The sequence below is a fragment of the Sceloporus undulatus genome, chromosome 1, assembly GCF_019175285.1.
Source record: "Sceloporus undulatus isolate JIND9_A2432 ecotype Alabama chromosome 1, SceUnd_v1.1, whole genome shotgun sequence".
NCBI classification, from domain to species: domain Eukaryota; kingdom Metazoa; phylum Chordata; class Lepidosauria; order Squamata; family Phrynosomatidae; genus Sceloporus; species Sceloporus undulatus.
Window position 1 is genome coordinate 133274033 of NC_056522.1, and position 18980 is coordinate 133293012.

At 38.5% G+C, this 18980-nt stretch overlaps 1 protein-coding gene across 7 annotated transcripts in view; it reads left to right on the forward strand.

Annotated features, from left to right (window-relative positions):
- Positions 1 to 18980, forward strand: part of KHDRBS2 (KH RNA binding domain containing, signal transduction associated 2) — a 506442-nt gene that overhangs the window by 240213 nt on the left and 247249 nt on the right. For all 7 annotated transcript variants that reach the window (XM_042445276.1, XM_042445272.1, XM_042445275.1 and 4 more), the window contains exon 4: positions 14365 to 14511. In XM_042445276.1, the coding sequence (XP_042301210.1) occupies positions 14365 to 14511 (147 nt within the window). The remainder of the gene's footprint in view (positions 1 to 14364; positions 14512 to 18980) is intronic.

The following is an 18980-nucleotide window of genomic DNA, read 5'->3' on the forward strand; positions in this document are numbered from 1 at the left end:
CACACATAGACCAGGTGGCTATGTGTGTATAGCTCCATAGAGAGTAAAGGAGTAAGAGTGTTGCACTGTGGAGGACATAAGCAAGAATGTAAAATGTATTATGTTGTTTTAAAAATTCCCTCAAATAGTTAGGAAATAGCTCCTTTAAAATGTATACAGTTTGTTATAAAGAGTGCATAATTATATTTCAATAGGATGGCAACTTTTGTTTTTCAAGTCCAGTAATTTGCAAAATTTTGATAAAGTAACTGTATAATGGAATTTATGATGAATTAGGTATTAGAATTAACACATTAGTAGCACTAATGTAGTTGGACTCCCATATTTTGTTGTGCAACTCTAAGATCTGGATTTTGTTACTTCAAATAAGATTAAGTATTCCACAGCTTGTTTGGGGGATTTATTTATTTTTTTCTAATTGCCTCTAAAAAGAAAACAGCAAAGCCTCAAACATATATTTTACCATTATTTTTAGCTTGAATACCTCTGTGGCTAATTGAGGGGAAAAGTGCAATCAAATTAAGATTATAAGAGAACAATTCAATAAGATACACACATGGAGACTTCTATATTTTTCTGTGGATAGGCTAGTCATTCTTTTAGAACACATGAAACAGAGGTAGTAATCTCCATATCGATAAGTTTTACGTGAAAAGATCTTTCACTAATTAGTGGAGGGGGAGAACACATGAAATTAATACCCAAGAGACTGAAGTTACAAATCTAAGAGAAAAATGCAGTGCCTAAATTTTCACTGATTCACAGAATTTTTTATTTTCAACTGAGTAATATTTTCAGGTTGTGAAATTCATATTAGTTGTTTGTTGTTAACTGCCCTTGAGTCAACCCGACTCACCGTGACCCTGTGGATGATACATCTCCAAGATACCTCCATTGCTTTGCCCAAGACCTTCAAACTCAGTCCTATGTCCTCCCTGATTGAGTCTATCCATCTGGTGTGCAGTCTTCCTCTCTTTATACTACTACTTTTTATCTTTCCTAGCATGTCTTCTCATGATATGGCCAAAATACGACAGCCTCAATTTGATAATCCTGACTTCCAAGGATTTCAGGATTGATCTGTCTGAGGACCCATTTGTTTGCCTTTTTGGCTGCCCATGGTATTATCAGCACTCTCCTCCAGCATCACATTTGAAATGAGTTGCTTTTCTTCTTATTCACTTTTTTCACTGTCCAGCTCTCTGTACATGGCGATGGAGAATAAATGGCTTGGAATGTTCTGACTTTAGTACCCAGTTGTATATCTTTACTCTTTAGGATCTTGTCTAGTTCTTTCATAGCTGCCCTTCCCATTCCTAGTCTTATTTCTTGCTTGCACTCTCCATTCTGATCAATGTTTGGTCTGAGGTAAGGGGACTCTTTATTTTGATTTACTCATTGTCTAGCCTTAATTTATGTAGGTCCTCCATGGTCGTTATTTTTGTTTTCTTTGTGTTCAGCATTAAGCATGCCTTTGCACTTTTTTCCTTGACCTTCCTCAGTAATTGCTCCAAGTCTGTGATGTTTTCCAGTAATAATATGATGTCACCTGCATATTTAAGATTCTTGATGTTCCTTCCTTCAGTCTTCACTCTTTCTTCTTCTGAATCTAAACCTGCTTTTCTAATAATATTTTCAATATATAACTTGAACAAATAGGGTGCAGTGAGAATTCATATTTTTTTTAAACTTAATTCAGGTTAAATGCAGCAATGGCTGTGAAATTTTCATTCTTAATATGTGTCCATCAGATATTAGATGGCAAGTTACTAAGCAAATTGAACCTAATCGATATACAGTTGGCTTTTCTTATACACGGATTTTTTATACATGAATTCAAGCATCCACGGTTTGAAAATGTTCAAAAAAAGTATAAATTTCAGATATCAAACCTTGATCTTCCATTTTTTATAAGGGACACCATTTTTCTATGTCATATTTAATGGGACTTGAGCATACACAGATTTTGTTATCCATGGGTGATCTTAGAACCAAACCCAGTGTATAACAAGGGTCCACTGTACATACATTATTCATAAGTGATGTCAATCCCATAACGATTCTGTTCCTCTTTTCCTCTCATGACTACATGAGAAATAAATGGCAGTTGTATATGGACAACTGTTTTGCAAACAAAAACAAGAAGCAACAAAAACAGAACAAAAGATCTCTTCCTCAGAATCTGAGAAATCAACGAGCGTTTCAAAGCAAAATTGGGGATGCTATATTACCTATTGGGGAAGACTCTGTATGATCAAGGGGGGGGATTAAAAGTTGATAGAAGTAACACACTGAAGAACAAATTAAATAGAGGAAAGGATAACAGATTCATTCAAAAATGAAATTTTTATTGATGAACCCACAATTTTAGAAAGTGAAGTGGAAGTTGTTCTCAAGGAACTTGGAAGAAATAGATCACCAGGAACAGATGGGATACTAATAGAACTGTTTCACGTAGCAAAGACAGAAGCCATTGAAATTCGAACTAAAATCTGACAACCAAATTGGAAAACAAAACAATGGCCCACAGATTGTAGTAGTACAGTAGTAGTAGTAATAATAATAATAATTATTATTATTATTATTTATTTATATACCGCCCAATCACTGGGAATCCGGGCGGTTTACAACAAAGCTTTCAATATACATGCCAGTCTCTAAGGAAGGAGACATCAGAGATTGGAGCAAGCACTGGAAAATGGAATTAATCTCACCTGCAAATAAAATGATGCTCAAAGTCTTACAACAAATTTTTTTACCATATATGGAGCAAAAAATGCCAAATGTCCAAATGCTGTTCGGATCATACTGGAATGAGCTCACAGAAGAATTTCAGAAGAAAATCATTCTTTGTTCTTTGGATTATAGTAAAGGCTTTTATTATGTAATTCACCTCTACACAAACACACACACACAAAACCCTATGGATCACTAAAAGAAATAGGTGTGCAACAATATTTGATTCTCCTGATGTGTAACCTCAGGACAAGAGGGCACTATAAGGAAAAATATGGAGAAATACTATGGTTTTCAACTGATAAGGGGTCGATTAAGGCTGCACTCATTAATTTATGATATAGAAAACTGGATTAGACTTGGAGGAAGGACATGTGTGAATTTCTCCCTTGAAGAACAGCTTACCATGTTCATTCCTTTGTCTGCAAAAAAGGGATGAAAGCATTTGCCATTGGGAGACTGATGTATATGCTGGAATCCTAATATCCATAAAAATATTTTTATTTCATGAACTGGGACACTTACAAGTATAGGTTATAGTGAGAATTATTGAAGTTTATATAATGATGGCTTCACACAAGTGAAAACACTAGTGTCAGAAGGTGAGGCTGTTAGAAAAAATGTTCCTTTAAATAATTGTGAGCATATTTTGATTGACAGGTGACACCATATCTGCCATAGAATGCTGAGTCAGAACACATGGCATGAGGCAAACTGAAGAGGATTGCATCATGCTGCGAGGCACCAGATTATGACTCACAACCAATACTGTATATAAGTGGGCCAGGAGACATGTCGCATGTGGATTGGTGTGGGTCGATCTGGTTAAATTCATGTGGATCAGTGTGGGTTGGGTGGCTTGTGGTTTGGATTGAATTGATGCTGTAAACTGATGTACTATAGACTGAGAAATTGATGGGAGTCGGCAAGGAGAGTCTGTAAATATTTGTACATATTGCCACTCAAGATAAAGAACTCCAAAGACTTGGCTGAAATCAACAGTGTCTGTGAGTTATTGTTTCAGTGTGGACAGGGGTCAGTGCATACCTATACTGGATACTTTTGCTTCTATATTCTGCTATGTTATTCTTGAGCTGTATCCAAGTGCACCATCCTCAGATTGTGCTGAAAGTTGGCTCCTGAAATGACAGTGAGTTCATTAGAAAGCCTTACCAGCCTTATCCAATGCAGCTCTCTGCACTATATCCCATGCAATTGCAGAGGGTTTTTCAAGGACATGGGGAGCTAGCATAGGATAAGAAGGGTGACTTGGTGTCTGTTGACTTGCTTTGCAGAAATTCAACCTCTAGATGCACTATTGATCAATCCCAGGGTGCATCCACACTGCAGATATCATATGGTTTGACACCACTTTAACTGTCATGGCTCAAGGCTATGGAATTCTGAGAACTGCAATTATTTTTACTGGTTTCTTCTCTACCAGTTTCTTCCTTCTGTGAGAGGAAAATGCAAATCAGCAGCATATTTTAATGAAATACCCAAACTCATTATAATGATGGGCTGGATCTTGGCCACCTTGAGTGAATGGAAGGGCTTTATCCACTCATGAAAGACTTTGGATACAATGAAGGACTCTGCTGACAGAAGGAAGAAGACTTTTTAAAAATCATTTCCCTCCCCATCTGCACCTGCCACACTTCTGCTGGGCTTTGTAAAATCTAGAGCAGATCTTTTGACAGGCAGTGGATTGCAGGAAGAAAAGGAAATGAGGAACTTCTACTAGCAAGATTATTTCCTGAATGGAAATCTCCACTGAGGATGCTCCTGCTATTGGAAATGAAGTCTAGGTGATATTTACACTCCCTAATGGTGCTATCTCTTCAGAATATGAAATGCTATTTTTCTTCAAATGGCCATGATGAGTATATCTGTAGAAAAACCTTGGGTGGGGGTAGGCTGAGAGACTGCAAATTGCAGACACAGAATAATGTTTTCCAGAAGTCATTCTTACGCACTGCAGCCACAGGGTTCTGTATAAAGTAGATATTTCCTTGAAATATGACTTCTCACTGGGTAGGATCACTGTCCTGAAACAGCTGATCAGCCCTTGAGTTAGCTATCTCACTTTACTAGGCAAAAGCTTAGCTTCAGCTAATTTCCCATATGTATCCTTTCAAAACTACAGCCTAGAAGCAGAAGTAATGTAGTACTGGGTATTATTTGTAGAAATATGTGTAGGTCTGGTTAAACTGGGCATTTGGTGTTTTTTGTTTTCCAATAATGCTAACACATTGGGGGAATGTGTTCTTTTAAAATTAGAGGGATATGCTTAGCAAACCTCTTCTATTATAAGGGGTTGCTTCTTAGTTGCTGTTAGTGGGATACGCTGCTCACTGGGATATTATTTACTGCATTTCTTTTCAAAGGACAGAGCTGGACTGACTTTCTCCATGGTGGGGGTTTTTTAAAAACATTTTAAGAAATGACTATTTATAGGCCAAGGGTTTTTAATAGTGTACTATGGTGTTTCTTCTTACTTTTTGATGAATATATTTTAAATTGCTTTTTTTAATAGTTCAGAAAACATTTCATAAGGATCATATATTTGATTATAGTAAGGATATTTAATCTCCTCATTGCTTTGGTTTTGTTTATATATTAACTGCTACCACCAATTCAGTAAGTAAATAAAGTACATTTGACCCTCCATATCCACAGAGTTTTTATCCATAGATTCAAGCATCCACAGATTCAAAATCTTCCCAAAAAAAAAAAAAAAAAAAAATCTAAAAAGTAAACCTTGATTTTGCCATTTTGTATAAGGGACACCATTTTTCTATACTATTGTATTTAATGATACTTGAACATATACAGATTTTGGTATCCACAAGGGGTCCAGGAACCAAACCCCAGCAGATACCAAGTACTAATTAGAGGGGAGGAGAGGGGAACACCAAAACCTAAAGAAGGACATCAATGGAATGACAAAAAGAACCCCAAGATCAGATAGAATCTGGTGCCTTTAGGGTATTTAGGCCAATGTCCTTTTACGGTGTTTAAATTATATTTATTGTTTGAAACTTTCGATTGTTTAAAAGTTGTTTTTTTTATCTATGTGCCACATTGAGATTCCCTAATATAGGGTATGAGATGACGATGATGATTATGATTATGATTTTGTACAATAATTTGCATGTAACATGGAGCAGGTGAATGTACAGTAGTTTACATAGTACACTCGGAGAGAGAGGAAAGAAAAAGGAAAGCACCATTACCACCTTTTGCTCTTCCCAAAAGAGGCAGCACTGTTAGTTCATTAGGGTTTTTGAAAGGTTAACAACAGCTTACAAACTGAATGTGGTGAAGGACACTAGGGATGTAATTATTTTGCTGACTTTCCTCTGAAAGGAAGTAATGAGTAATTTTAGCAATTTTCATCATGCTGCAGGAATGTATTAAAAAACCACATAGTTTTGAAGATTACACATATTTCGGGATTTCTGTGCAAAATTTGCACATGTTGTTTTGCCCAGAAAACTGCACTTTCTATGCAAGAAACAACATTCTCTTCATAGAAATATTATTTTCTACACAAAGTATGCTATTTTCTACACAGAAAAGGTTGTACACTTGTGTCCACATTTGCAGCTTTCACTTTTGCAGATTTGCTTAATTTGCAGAAAATCTGCTTGAAGTTGACCATACAGTTGCACCAGAGGACCTCAAGATTCCTAAAGAAAACACTTCTCTAGGCATTTGTAGGCCCTGCAGCATGATTCTATGGTCAAATTTTGGCAAATGTTGACCATAGAGTTCTGCTGGAAGACCTAGAAATTCCTAGAGAGGTGTTTTCTCAGGTTTAAAAAGTACTGTTTATTTGTTTACAGTTTTTTCACTTTCATGGGGGTCCTGTGCCCCTAACCCCAGCAAATGTGGAAGGAGGAGTTTAAGTAGAGACACATTTTACATAAAATTCACATATAGTTGTACAAGCTGCAGTTTTATTTTCTGAACAGAAAATGCTCTTTACTGCATAGAAAACAGTGTTGTTTGCAGTAAACAATAATGTGTGAATTTGGTCCAGAAAAAATCCCAGATTGCAAAAATGATAATCAGTCCAGAATTCTTCTTACCAGGGTTTCTTGATACTTGGCTCTTAGTCCCAGCAGATCCTTAATTTCTCCCCAAGTTCCCTAGTCTATATTCCTGCTCCCAGCGGAGTAGAATGTGACCTCTGGAAATCCTTGAGTCATGCTGCCACCACCCAGTGAATTCGTAATGGAGTTCCGTTAACATTCACTGGGACTTGTTAAGGACTTATAGTTCTCCTTCTTTGCTAATCTACGCAAGCATCAACCGAGCTAGGACGCAGGTAAAGGAGTGTAAAAGTAGCAGATACTTTTAAAAGTATTTATTATAATTAAACAAAACAGAACAAAAAATATAAATAATGCAAGATCTTAAGGGCCTTACAGGAATAATAATAATAATAATAATAATAATAATAATAATAAAATATTCATTTCATGCAAGCTACCATAAAAATACTAAATAAGGCCTAAACGTTCTAATCTGATACCTTCCTACTTCAGAAGCCACTAACTGCCCAAGACTCTCTCTCTTCCTCTCAACTGCTACATTATACAGGGGCCCGTAGTATCTTCTGGGGATTGGTTCCAGGATCCCACGTGGACACCAACATCCGTGGATGCTCAAGCCCCTTATATACAATGGAAATCCTGTGAATGGTTTGTTGCTGGCTTTTCCCTGGATAATGATGCTTTAATTGTGATGTGTGTGAAAATCTTAATCGTGATCGCATGATTTTCATGGTATAATCACTGTTTAAACTCCCGATTTCCCCCCAGTTTCCCCCATGTGATAAAGTCCATAGTAAAATTGTGACCTTTTTATTATTATTATTATTGCAGAGTGAGCTGAATATTTTCAAGCTATGGATGGTAGAATCTGTGGATGCAGAATCCATGGATATGGAGGGCTGATTATAATCTGCCAATACTCCATGCACAGGATGAAGTGGGCTGCAGTCAACTATGGCACGGTACAGACCACCCCTTTTATCTTCAGGCTGGGGGCAGGACAGCCTCACCGGCAGCCCTGTGGCCCCAGTCTGGAGTTTTTCCGAACCATGGACAAGTGGCAAAATGCCCTTTCTCCATGGCGTGGAAAAGGGGTGTTCTTGGGGCTTCATGCCCCTGGACATCCTGGGAGCCAGAGCCATGGGAGAAAGGGGCTCCCTGACCCCTTTCTCCCTGGCATCGTTCCCACAGCCATTTGGTTGCTGCAGGAACAAGGCAGCTCCCAAAAGGAGCTCCGTTTCAGAGCTCCTTCCCACGCAGTGCCCAGGCTGTCAAAAGTGGCCTGGGGCGCCACGCAGACATCATGCAGATGCCACACTGTTTAGACGTTGTGTGTGCATGATGTAATATTGGCGGCCCCTGTGTAGATTGGAGGCTGCCATGATGATGCCGCCGCCACCATGTACTAGGGTTGCGGGGTGTGCAGATGCTCCGCCCCTGGGCAACCCTAGTACATGGCCAGTCTGTGCCATTCTGGATTGGTCCTATAATAGCAACCAATAGCAAATACATTTCTATATCGCTTTTATCAGTGCACCTACAGTAAGCACTCCCTAAATGGTTTACAACTGTAAGCTAAGTGCTCCCAACAAGCTGGGTACTCAGTGACCTATAGAAAGATGCCAAGCTGAGACAGCCCTGAGCTCCTGGCTGGTATTGAACTAACAACCTTGTGGTTTATGAGTGAGTGGCTGCAATACAGGCATTTAACCACTGTGTCACCAAAGCTTTCCCCTTTGACAAGGTTGTCAAGTTGTGTCTGATTGTAGGGGATGGTGCTCACCTTTGTTACTAAGCTGAAGAGCTAGCATTGTCAAAAATGACTCCATAGTCATGTGGCCAGCAGGACTGCTTGAGATGCTGTTACCTTCACCCCAAAGTGTTGCCTATTTATCTACTTGCACTTTTACATGCTTTCAAATTGCTAGCTTGGTAGAAACTGGGACTAGTGATGAGAGCACACCTCAACACATGGCACTTGGGTCTCAAACTACCCATTTCTCAGTCAACAAAGTCAGCATCTTAACTCCTGAGCCACCACTTCTCTTCTATCAGTCAAGTATATCTGATGTCAAATAAAACTTTTTAGATTTTAAGATGCTGGAATGGTGTGTGTGTGTGTGTGTGTGTGTGTGTGTGTGTGTGTGATCCAATGATAAAACTTAAATGCATGAATCCCTTACTAAATGATCTATGGGAATGGCATGGTTGCCACACTTGGAGAAAGGCAGGATTTAAAATAAATCAAATAAATCAATAAATCTTCAACTTCTTTATACTAGGTGCACCACTGCAACATAATACTCAATTGAAAAATATGTATTGATCACCTTATTAGAGATTTCTGTCAGCATTTCTTTTCTCCTTTCCTAAAAATCCTGAGAGGCAGAGAGAAAACAGAGGTAAAAATCCTGAGGAGATGATGATCTTAAAACCACAGTTTCCATGCCATTGGGGTAGTATATCGACTTAGTATATCGACTTAGTTATCCAAAGTGCTGAACTCCATCCCCTAAAAGTTCAAACCCTGGGATAGATCCATTAAATATCAGAGTAAACCCATCATGGTTTTTTGTGGGTTTTTCGGGCTATGTGACCATGTTTTAGAAGAGCTTATTCCTGATGTTTCGTCACATGTCTGGCTGGCATCTACAGAGCAGTCTCTGAATGTTTCAGCATTCTCTGAAGATGGCAGCCACAGATGCTGGTGAAACATGTGGAATAAACTCTTCTAGAACATGGCCACATAGCCCGAAAAACCCACAAAAAACTATGGATGCTGGCCTTGAAAGCCTTCGACTTCACATTAAACCCAGCATGGTTCAAGTGTGGTTTCTACTTCCACTGGCACCTTTATGGCTTCCATGGTGTAGAGGAAAAAAGATAAGCCTCTTTTTCCTTTAGAGGTACTAAAGCCAGGCAAGATACCTTAGCAGGAAAAGAACAATCATCTGTTCCTACTCAAGCAACTCTTTTTAAAAAGTGACAGAAGTCGGTCCAAGAAGGAGGGGCCAAGAATGAGGATGAGAAGTTATGAGCTGGAGTGAAATACACCAGGGATCACATTTAGTCAGTGCAGCAGCAGAAGCCAAAAAGCAGCCTGTAGTTCATTAGCTGAGCCATTTAAATGCACCTGCTGTCATGGGTCTGAAGATGAGATGAACAGAGTGGGATGAAAATGGGGTTCTCTTCATCCTTTTTTCAAAAGAAAAACGCTTGTACAAGACTCTTTTCCTTCTTGTTAAGGTGGTTACCTAACTATACAACTTCTGTTATCAATGTCTGAATAGGAATGCCAAAATTTTTTAAGAGAATTATATCTGCTGGGTGTCAAGGGAAACAGGCCAGTTCTGAAGTAATGGTGAGTTAAATAATAGCATCAGGTATGGAGTTTGTTTCCTAGATTCTTTACTAAAGAATTTGCCACTCTTACATGGCTCATCAGACACACACCATAACATTATCATTCAGAAAGTGCAGTCACATATGAAGCCTACCAGAACAACTGACACAAAAGATGAGAAGCAGTAAGGATAGCTCTGGGCAATGTCTCTCTCCCTCTCTCATCCTCTTCTCTACACAGCAGTAGTTGTTATTCCCGAGCTCATCACTTAGAAACATCAACCTTTTGGAGACTTTCTCACTTTTGTTTTTATTTTTGTGTTGTTTTGTTCTCCTGCATTGTCTCATCCACACAAAAAAAAGAAAAAGGAAAAAAAAGAGTAATTGCAGGAACTGAAGTGATGAAGGGTTGTCTTGAAGTTTCTTTGGCATCAAATGCCTCCCATCTGAATCACAGCTAGCAGAGGTACATTTAAAGAATCACAATGGCATCATTAGGAAGGAATTCATTTTTTGCATTTTGCAAGAACATTTGCAGGATGTTCTTCTATAATACTTGAAACAGAGGTGGTGTGTAGCAACAGTATATTGGTTCTGCTATACTGTGCTTCAGCCAGGAGGAAACTTAGATATAGTGTGATAGCACAGTATTGCCCCCAGATTTGCATATTCCTCGGAGACACAGTTATGGCACTATCCTACAAAAAAGATAATAGTGATACATTTCTGCCCTTCTTGTCTATAATAACAGTGTGAGTAAATGTGGTGTAATGCCATGAGCAATGGTCTCAGCACTGTCTAAGTGGTTTACAGTCTGTAAGCCAATTGCCCCCAACAAGCTGGGTGCTCATTTTGCCGACCTATGACAGGATGGTAGACTGAGTCAGCCTTGGAGCCCTGGGATTGAACTGACAACTTTGTGGTTGCATTTAACACTGCACCACCAGAGCTCCTTATCTTCATCATCATGAGGGAACTCATCAAAGGCCTTACTGAAATCCAGATCCACCAGATCCACAGCATTCCCCTCATCTACTGATCTTGTAACTCTATAAAAAAAAGAGAGATGAGATTAGCTTGGCATGACTTGTTTTTGAGAAACTAGTCTCACAATATACCAATGTAATATAACAAATTTGTTATATGCAGTATATAATATAACAAATCTGTTTGGCACAATATAAAAAGTTTGTTATGTACCTTCAAGTCGACTGCATCTTATGGTTATCCTATCACAAGGTCATCTAGGCAAGATTTATTCAGAAGTGTTTTGTCATTGCCTTCCTCTTAGGTTGAGGGAGTGTGACATGCCCAAGATAACCCACTGGGTTTTCAACTCTAGTTTTCCAGTCACAATTCAACACAGAAGCCACTACACCATGTTCCCTTTAAATATACTTTTCAAATCTTTTTTGTGAATCCATAGAATGAATAGGCCAGAAATAAATGTTTGGAAAGGATACCCAAAAAGATATTTTGTCCCTGGAGAAGTCTACACTGAGGCCTTAGCTGGAAAAAAGAAAGACTGCTGCTACAAACAGTCAGAGTGTATATAGGTGTTGAAATAAGGGAACTCTTGCATCTGTCTGACCGAAATCCAAGAGAGAAGAGGGATGAATATAAATAACGACAAAATATTCATTTGATTTTCTTGATGGAGAAAATGAAACTCTTCAGTATGGGGAGAGCATTTATGTAAGGGAAAAAATTACCGCTGTGATTTTATTTTTAATGCCTATCTGACAGACTGGCAGTCTTTCAATTTCAGTGAAATACTGTGGCAGTTGATTTGTGGTGCTGGGGATAAAATATCCAGTTTTAAATATAATGAAAAATGGCAATCGGTTCTTGTAAAGGATTATTGGAAGAAAAAGTTGGTTTCTTCCTTTACATTCCTTTTGGCACAATGTATAGAAAAGATGATGGCTACACTGTAACAAAATAGTCTCTAGCACTGCAAATGGAAGTAATTTGGATTTGGAAGGAGTGCTGGATGCATCATAACTGTACCAATAAGTAAACCTACCACTGAGTAAATGTGAGACTGGAGTACAATGGAATATTGGGGAAATTACAGGATGTAATTTCTGATGTAAGAGATTAGTGTAATGTACTCTGTGTAGGACCGCCTTTTAAAGTGTTTGAGAAACTTCAGTTTGCCCAAAAAATTGCAGCCAGATTACTGACAGGAAGAGGTTACAACATCCATGCAGCTCCTTTGTTGCAACAGGTCAACTGGCTACTGTTCAATTTCTTGACACAGTCTCAAGTGCTGGCTGTGACATATAAAGCCTTATAAAGCTAAGGGGCTGGCTTTCTGAAAAAGTATATCTCCCTCTTTGAGCTTGTCTGGGCTCTAAGATCTTTGGAAGAAGCTCTTCTTTCAGTCCCACCGTCTTCAAAGGCCTTCTTGTGGGTCTCTATCACATTTTGCAATTCTTTCCCTAGGGAGACCAGGATGACACCTTCCCTGCCATGTTTCCATCATCAAGTGAAGGTTTTTTCTATTATGAACAGCTTTGGGGAACTGACTACTAGAGCTTTTTAACAGTGTGCTATTCTATTGATTTTTTTTCTTTTCTCTTTTTAACTGATTGGGTCTAAATGGGTTTCATTCCATGAAGAGTTTAATTATGTTTTAGCAATCACATTTTCCCAAAGCCAGGACTCAAGGTGGCTTCCAGAATACTGCCAGAAAATACAGTGTAGTTGGAAACATACAAAGGGTCAACATTAATACAGAATTAAACTATCAGTAACATAAGCAGAATTCAAAAACAGTACAATGAAATGCTACTGAAAGTTTTTTTAAAAAAAAGACATTTAGTTCTTAAAAATTTGTCAGATGTTTGTTTTTGTTTTTTAAAAAGCCCTTGTGTGCCTATAGACTTGCAAAGACTGGGACATTCTAGTCTCCCTGGTCACCAGTGGTCCTGTCTCATGTCCCCACCTGATGTTCCTGGGAGAGTGATAAAACTGAGAGAAGGGCCTTTTCTAAGCCTTTCGAAACCCAGGCAGGCTCATCTGGGGAGACAGTCTGTCACATAGCCTTGACCAAAGCTGGCTAGGGCTTTATAGGCACTTCACAAGTCTCCATATGTTTTTTTTTTTAGAAAGCCAGTGTGGTAAAGAGGTTTGAGCATTGGACTATGCCTCTGGATGCCAGGGTTCAAATTCCCATCCGGTCATGGAATGCCACAGGGTTACCTTGGGCAAATCAGACTCTTTCAACCTCAGAAGAAGGCACTGGCAAACCCTCCATGAATAAATCTTGTCAATAAACCCCATGGGTTGCAATAAATCAGAAATGACTTGAAGGCACACAACAATGTGCTTTTATTTGTATTCATTTACATTTTATTTTGTTTATATAACATTTTGTGTACAGTGTGCTCTTGGTATCAGCTGGGGTTTGGTTTCATGACCCCGCATGAATACCAAAATCTATGGATGCTGAAGTCCCACTAAATACAATGTCCCTTATATAAAACATCTAAATCAAGGTTTGTATTTTTGAATTTATATTGTATTTTTTTAATATTTTCAAGATGATGATTGAATCCATGGATAAAGAATCTGTGGATATGGAGGGTTAACTGTATATGGTATTCTAGTGTATATTTTGCTAAATGTTAAGAACTTCATTACAGAATGGCCTATAAATATAATATTTACTAATAGTAAAGCATCAGCCACATAGAAACAAAAGGACGTATCAAACCAGAACAGGTATTTATAAATTAACCAGTGGAATAGCTCACCTAAGCAGGTTCATCTCACTCCAAACATCTTAGAATATAGAAAAACCAAAATACGAACAAGTTGCTTTCCTTGGACTACAACTCCTAGAATTCTTCAGCTAATGGCTTTGCTTTCCAAGTATTTCCCCCCTTGCTTGAGAAAAACTCATCTGAACATATACTTCCTTTTCAAATGAGAGTTGCTTACCATATCATGAAATTTCAACACATTCTTGGGAAGTATTTAGCATTTTTCACTTTGCTGATTAAAATCTGTTATAAATGTTGATTATGCTAGTTTTTATCACTCAGACACTCAAAAGCAATTTTCAGATCTTCATGTAATTTATGCCAGATTTCTTTGTTTCTCAAAGGGCTTCATTATGTTGAAAGTGTGCCTAGATTATGCCCTTTTGTCATGCTCTCTGTAAATGCTCAATCAATGCAAAATAGATTTCTATTTCTAAATATGCCCTATTCCACAGGAAGAAGAACTAAGGAAGAGTGGGGAAGCAAAATACGCTCACTTGAGCGATGAACTACATGTATTAATTGAAGTGTTTGCTCCACCCGGAGAAGCTTATTCACGAATGAGTCATGCCTTGGAAGAAATTAAAAAATTCCTCGTTCCAGTAAGTTGCTTTCAGTGCTATTACAAATGTACATGCCTAAAGTTCTTATTTCATTAAGGGCAGTACTTGAAAATCAAAGTCATGATCAGTTGTGGGTTCTTCATTGCTAGTGTTGTCAGGGCTGCAAGCTGAATAATATTACACACTTATATATCTTTGATTGTTCTGTACTTAACATTGCTTTCATGCACTATGAGGTGATCCAAATGTAATACTAGTATTAGCTGTGGGTGTTTCAAGCCATGGAGGTATCAAGGTCCAAGTAGACTGATATATTGTGGTCAGAGACTATTTTAGGTCAGACAAAGTATCAAGAAAAACAAATGTCAAGTATCATACATTTGATCAGTCCACAAAGAGTAAGTAAAAATGCAAAATTTACACATTTATTTCTTATTATATGTACAGTGGCCCTGGAGTGTTTCTATAATGAAGGTTATGCTTATAAAAATTGGTGAGTGTGTGTGGATGAATAAGGGTCTCCAGGGTGAACATATCTCCTTGGTTATCACTTTGTCCTAACTGTTCATTATAAAACCTTGAAGTAATGCATTACATATAAAAATGCATATGGCTTTGATGTATTACTGACAGTCTCATTATTTTCAGGTAACAGGTAACATTTGCTCACTGCATCTGAAATGTTGGTTTGGAGGAATTTTTTTTTTTTGGCCAGTTTCCTATTTTTAAAATGTATTTTCATAAAATAGTAACATAATAATAAGGTTACTATCACACTGCTACTTAGATAATGAGAAATGGATAACACCATTACTATTGGAATATAAGAAGTAATGGCTATTGCATTACTATATAAAAAAAGGCATTCTAGGCTCTTGTCTGTAACTACGGCACCTTACAGACGGGCCTAAGCAGCGCCGTCGTTGCACCAGAAATATGTGCGAGGGGCGGCGCTTCCGGACGCGCCTTGCCCCTCATGCGTATTCCGTACGGCAAGATGGTGGCACCCTGTACAGACGGGCGCGGCCATCTTGACGTAACAGACGCACAGCGTCCGGACGCCTAAACCCGGAAGAGACGTCGCGAGTGCGCGCTTTGGCACTTGCGACGTCTCTTCCAGGTTGCCGGAAGGAGTGCGATTTTCGCGCTCCTTTTTTACAGCGCGGGGGAATCGCGCGGTTTGGCTGCAGCAGCTTCCTCGCGCTGCAACCGGCAGTGGCACAAGTCCGCCCCTTTTGGGCGGTCTGTAACGGGCCTCAGTTTTCATCTTTATTTGAAGCACTAGTACTCTTTTGAAAGTACTACTACAGAGGCACTTCAGATACATAGACAATATGAGGATGCCACATCCCCATGTAGCCAGCCAGTTTTAGCTAAATCAGAATAAAGTTGATGCTTCCTGCCTGCACTCTGAGCAAATAAAAACTTCTCTTTTACAGTTCCATTTCACCCTCTGCCACATCCTCAGTTGCATTTGTTTCATCTAGGAAGGAGAAAAGTATGTTATTTGTGTGCATTTAGCTCTGTCCACAGGGAGTATTTGTTATCTATATATTTGCAAGGCAATCTTCTGTTTGTATGGAAGTGCAGCAGCAGTAATCCGTGCTTTCATACATTACAAATGCATATGTGCTTTGTACATGGGGATTCCACAATGTAGATGGGAAAAATTATGAACCTTTATAAGCAGCCAGTATCATAAAGATAGACCCAAGTATTTTAGCACTGAGTTCTTCTGTGGAGTTATGAGAATGAACAACAATCTAACTCCACAGACTCTGTCTGCGTACACATAGGGTGAGCCAGCATAGTGTAGTGGTATCACTATGACTCTGGAGACAAAGGTTCGATTCCCCATTTGGCCATGGAAACCCACTGGGTGACCTTGGATGAGTCACACACTTTCAGCCCCAGAAAACCCCATGATAGGTTCACTTTGGAGGTGCCATAAGTTAGAAACTTGAAGACACACAGCATCAACTACACATGGAGAACAGATTTCTAAAGAGGAGAACACTGAATTTGCATCAGTAGCATTGGGACATTGGGACACTATACAACTATAGCAAGTGTCACATTTACAGATTCCCCCAAACAATATGGCTAAAAAGAAGCGTGAGCATGGTATTATAAACTTGCACTACATGAATTGGACTGCTTTCGGCCAATTCGTAATGGTGGTGTTTAATACATGCATAAGCTCTTATCTTTTCCTTTTTCAGCTATACCTTTGTGATAGTGACAGAGTACTGCAGCATGCAGCACATATGCTGCTCCTCGAAATGGCACCGTCAATTGCAACTAAATTATAGCATGTGTCTTCAATCCATGGGGAATGTTAGAGTGAAATGAGGAGCCCCAGGAGGTGCAGTAGGATGAAATTATTGACTTTGTCAAAGCAGAACACTTTCATTAGGGGCTCCAATATCAAACATCCAAGATGAATCCATTAAATCAATATAAATTAGAATGTAGAATTTAGACATGCAATGCAGTTGGACAAGTCTTAATATACAGTGTTATATTTATTTATGAACATTTATTGCTTGCCCATAAAAAACATTAATTCATATGAGATGGTTATCTCTCCCAGTAACAAATTTCTTCTTTATTTATGTCCCTTATACAGTTGGGACAGACCAGCCATTGTCTCTCATAAACATAGTCCTGGTTGAGTAGAGCTGCAACAGTTTTCTTGAATTAAATGAATACCAGATGTGTTGGTTTATAGTTACCATCATCTCAGTCCAGCATGGTCAGATCGTGACTGAGATGGTGAGAGTTGTAATGTAAGGCAATCATTAGGCTGGAGAAAGCAACAATGTGATGTTGGAAAGCAGTGATATGCACACCACACAGCCTATCTTGTGTCCCCTAGCCAAGCTATTTTTATTTGACTACTTTCCTACAGTCACTATTGAACTGTTAGTATGATTCATCTGCCAGTCGGGTCAACCTCAGTACATAGAATGTCCTTCACATCAGACAGCAAGATATTTTGGTTTTAATATGCATGTAGATTACAATTAACAATGGTAATCTGGAAGGAATACTTTTTTTTCCAAGATGATGGACGTATTATAACATTCTTAGTTGTTAACTATGATTTATTTGACCAGAAACTAGCATGGCACCTACCCACTTCCGCGCCTTTAATAATGTGTCTTAAATATTCAGGTTTTTGTGTATTCTTCATATGAGTCTGTGATGCACTTTACAGTTCATTCCACCAAATCTTTTTTTTTCAAGTCCTCACAAATTGCTGTGAAGTTTAGGATTTGCTTTACTACAACAGTAATCACCCAGAACAAGTAACAACTATATTTTATGACTTGTTTTCTAGCTTTATCCCTGCCTGCTTCATCTCAGATTTATAATACAGCTAACAAAGCTGTTATTAAGTGTCTTGTTAAAAGTATAAGCCAGGGGTTCAGCCTGCACAGGACTGCACTAGAGAATCTGGCCTTTATTTCCTTTTTTACAATAGCTCTTTAATTTATTTTATGAGGTTTTGTTGCTTATAAAAGCTTTATTTATTGGGGTAGCAAGTCATTTGCCTTCTATTAACCTTTCATATAGTATGTGCCTTGCTTCTAAAACTACAGTGTTGGTGGTACATGGTTGCCTGATACCAAAACCTAATAGCTGTTATCTGTCCTCTCAACTTGCCCATAACTTCCATTCTTCAAAATCTGTGAAGTGATGATATCATCACAGTTTGAGTTTCTTCATCCTCTACTTCATTAACTGCTGCTTTCGAGACCAAGAAAATTAAAATATGACTGTGTTGTGTGACTTGTTTTCTGTGACTTGTTTTCTGTGACTAGATATTTACAGAAAGGAGGGGAAAGACAACATCAAGCTGTTTCACAGCTGAAGGATATTTTGTTCTGACCATATTATGGATGGAAGAAACTCAGCTGCAGATATCTGGCCATCTGTGAAATTGGGTGATCTTGATCAAATTCACTAAGCCAGAGATGGGGGTCATGTAGTCCGCCAGATCTTGATGGACTGCATGTTCCAAAACATTTATCCAGGATAATAAATGGCAGGGAATGCTGAGAGTTGCAATATCTGGAGGGCTGCATGATTTACATCTGTGCTTTAAGCATATTTAACTGGGAGTAAGTCCAATTGAATTTAACAACACTCACATTTGTCTTAACCACACATTGAACCATGTTCAGGGTGACTAAATGTCTGGACCACAAAGGTGGACAAGGCACTGCAAAATGTAGGAAATTTAAGAAAAACAGAGGATATTACAACATAAAATGCCTTGTTGGCTTGGGGTATAACTATGGAATTCTGAGTAAGACGAATGCTTAAAATTGTACATTACTAGCAACAAACCCTTGATTGACGCTACATTTAAATTATTCCTTTAATTTGTTCATAGTGGTGAAATTAAGGGGGGAAACTCTTTCAACATTTACATTGTATCTTCAAATAGCACATTACCTAACACGTGTGCTGTCATTTTTGCGTCCAAGAAACCAATACAC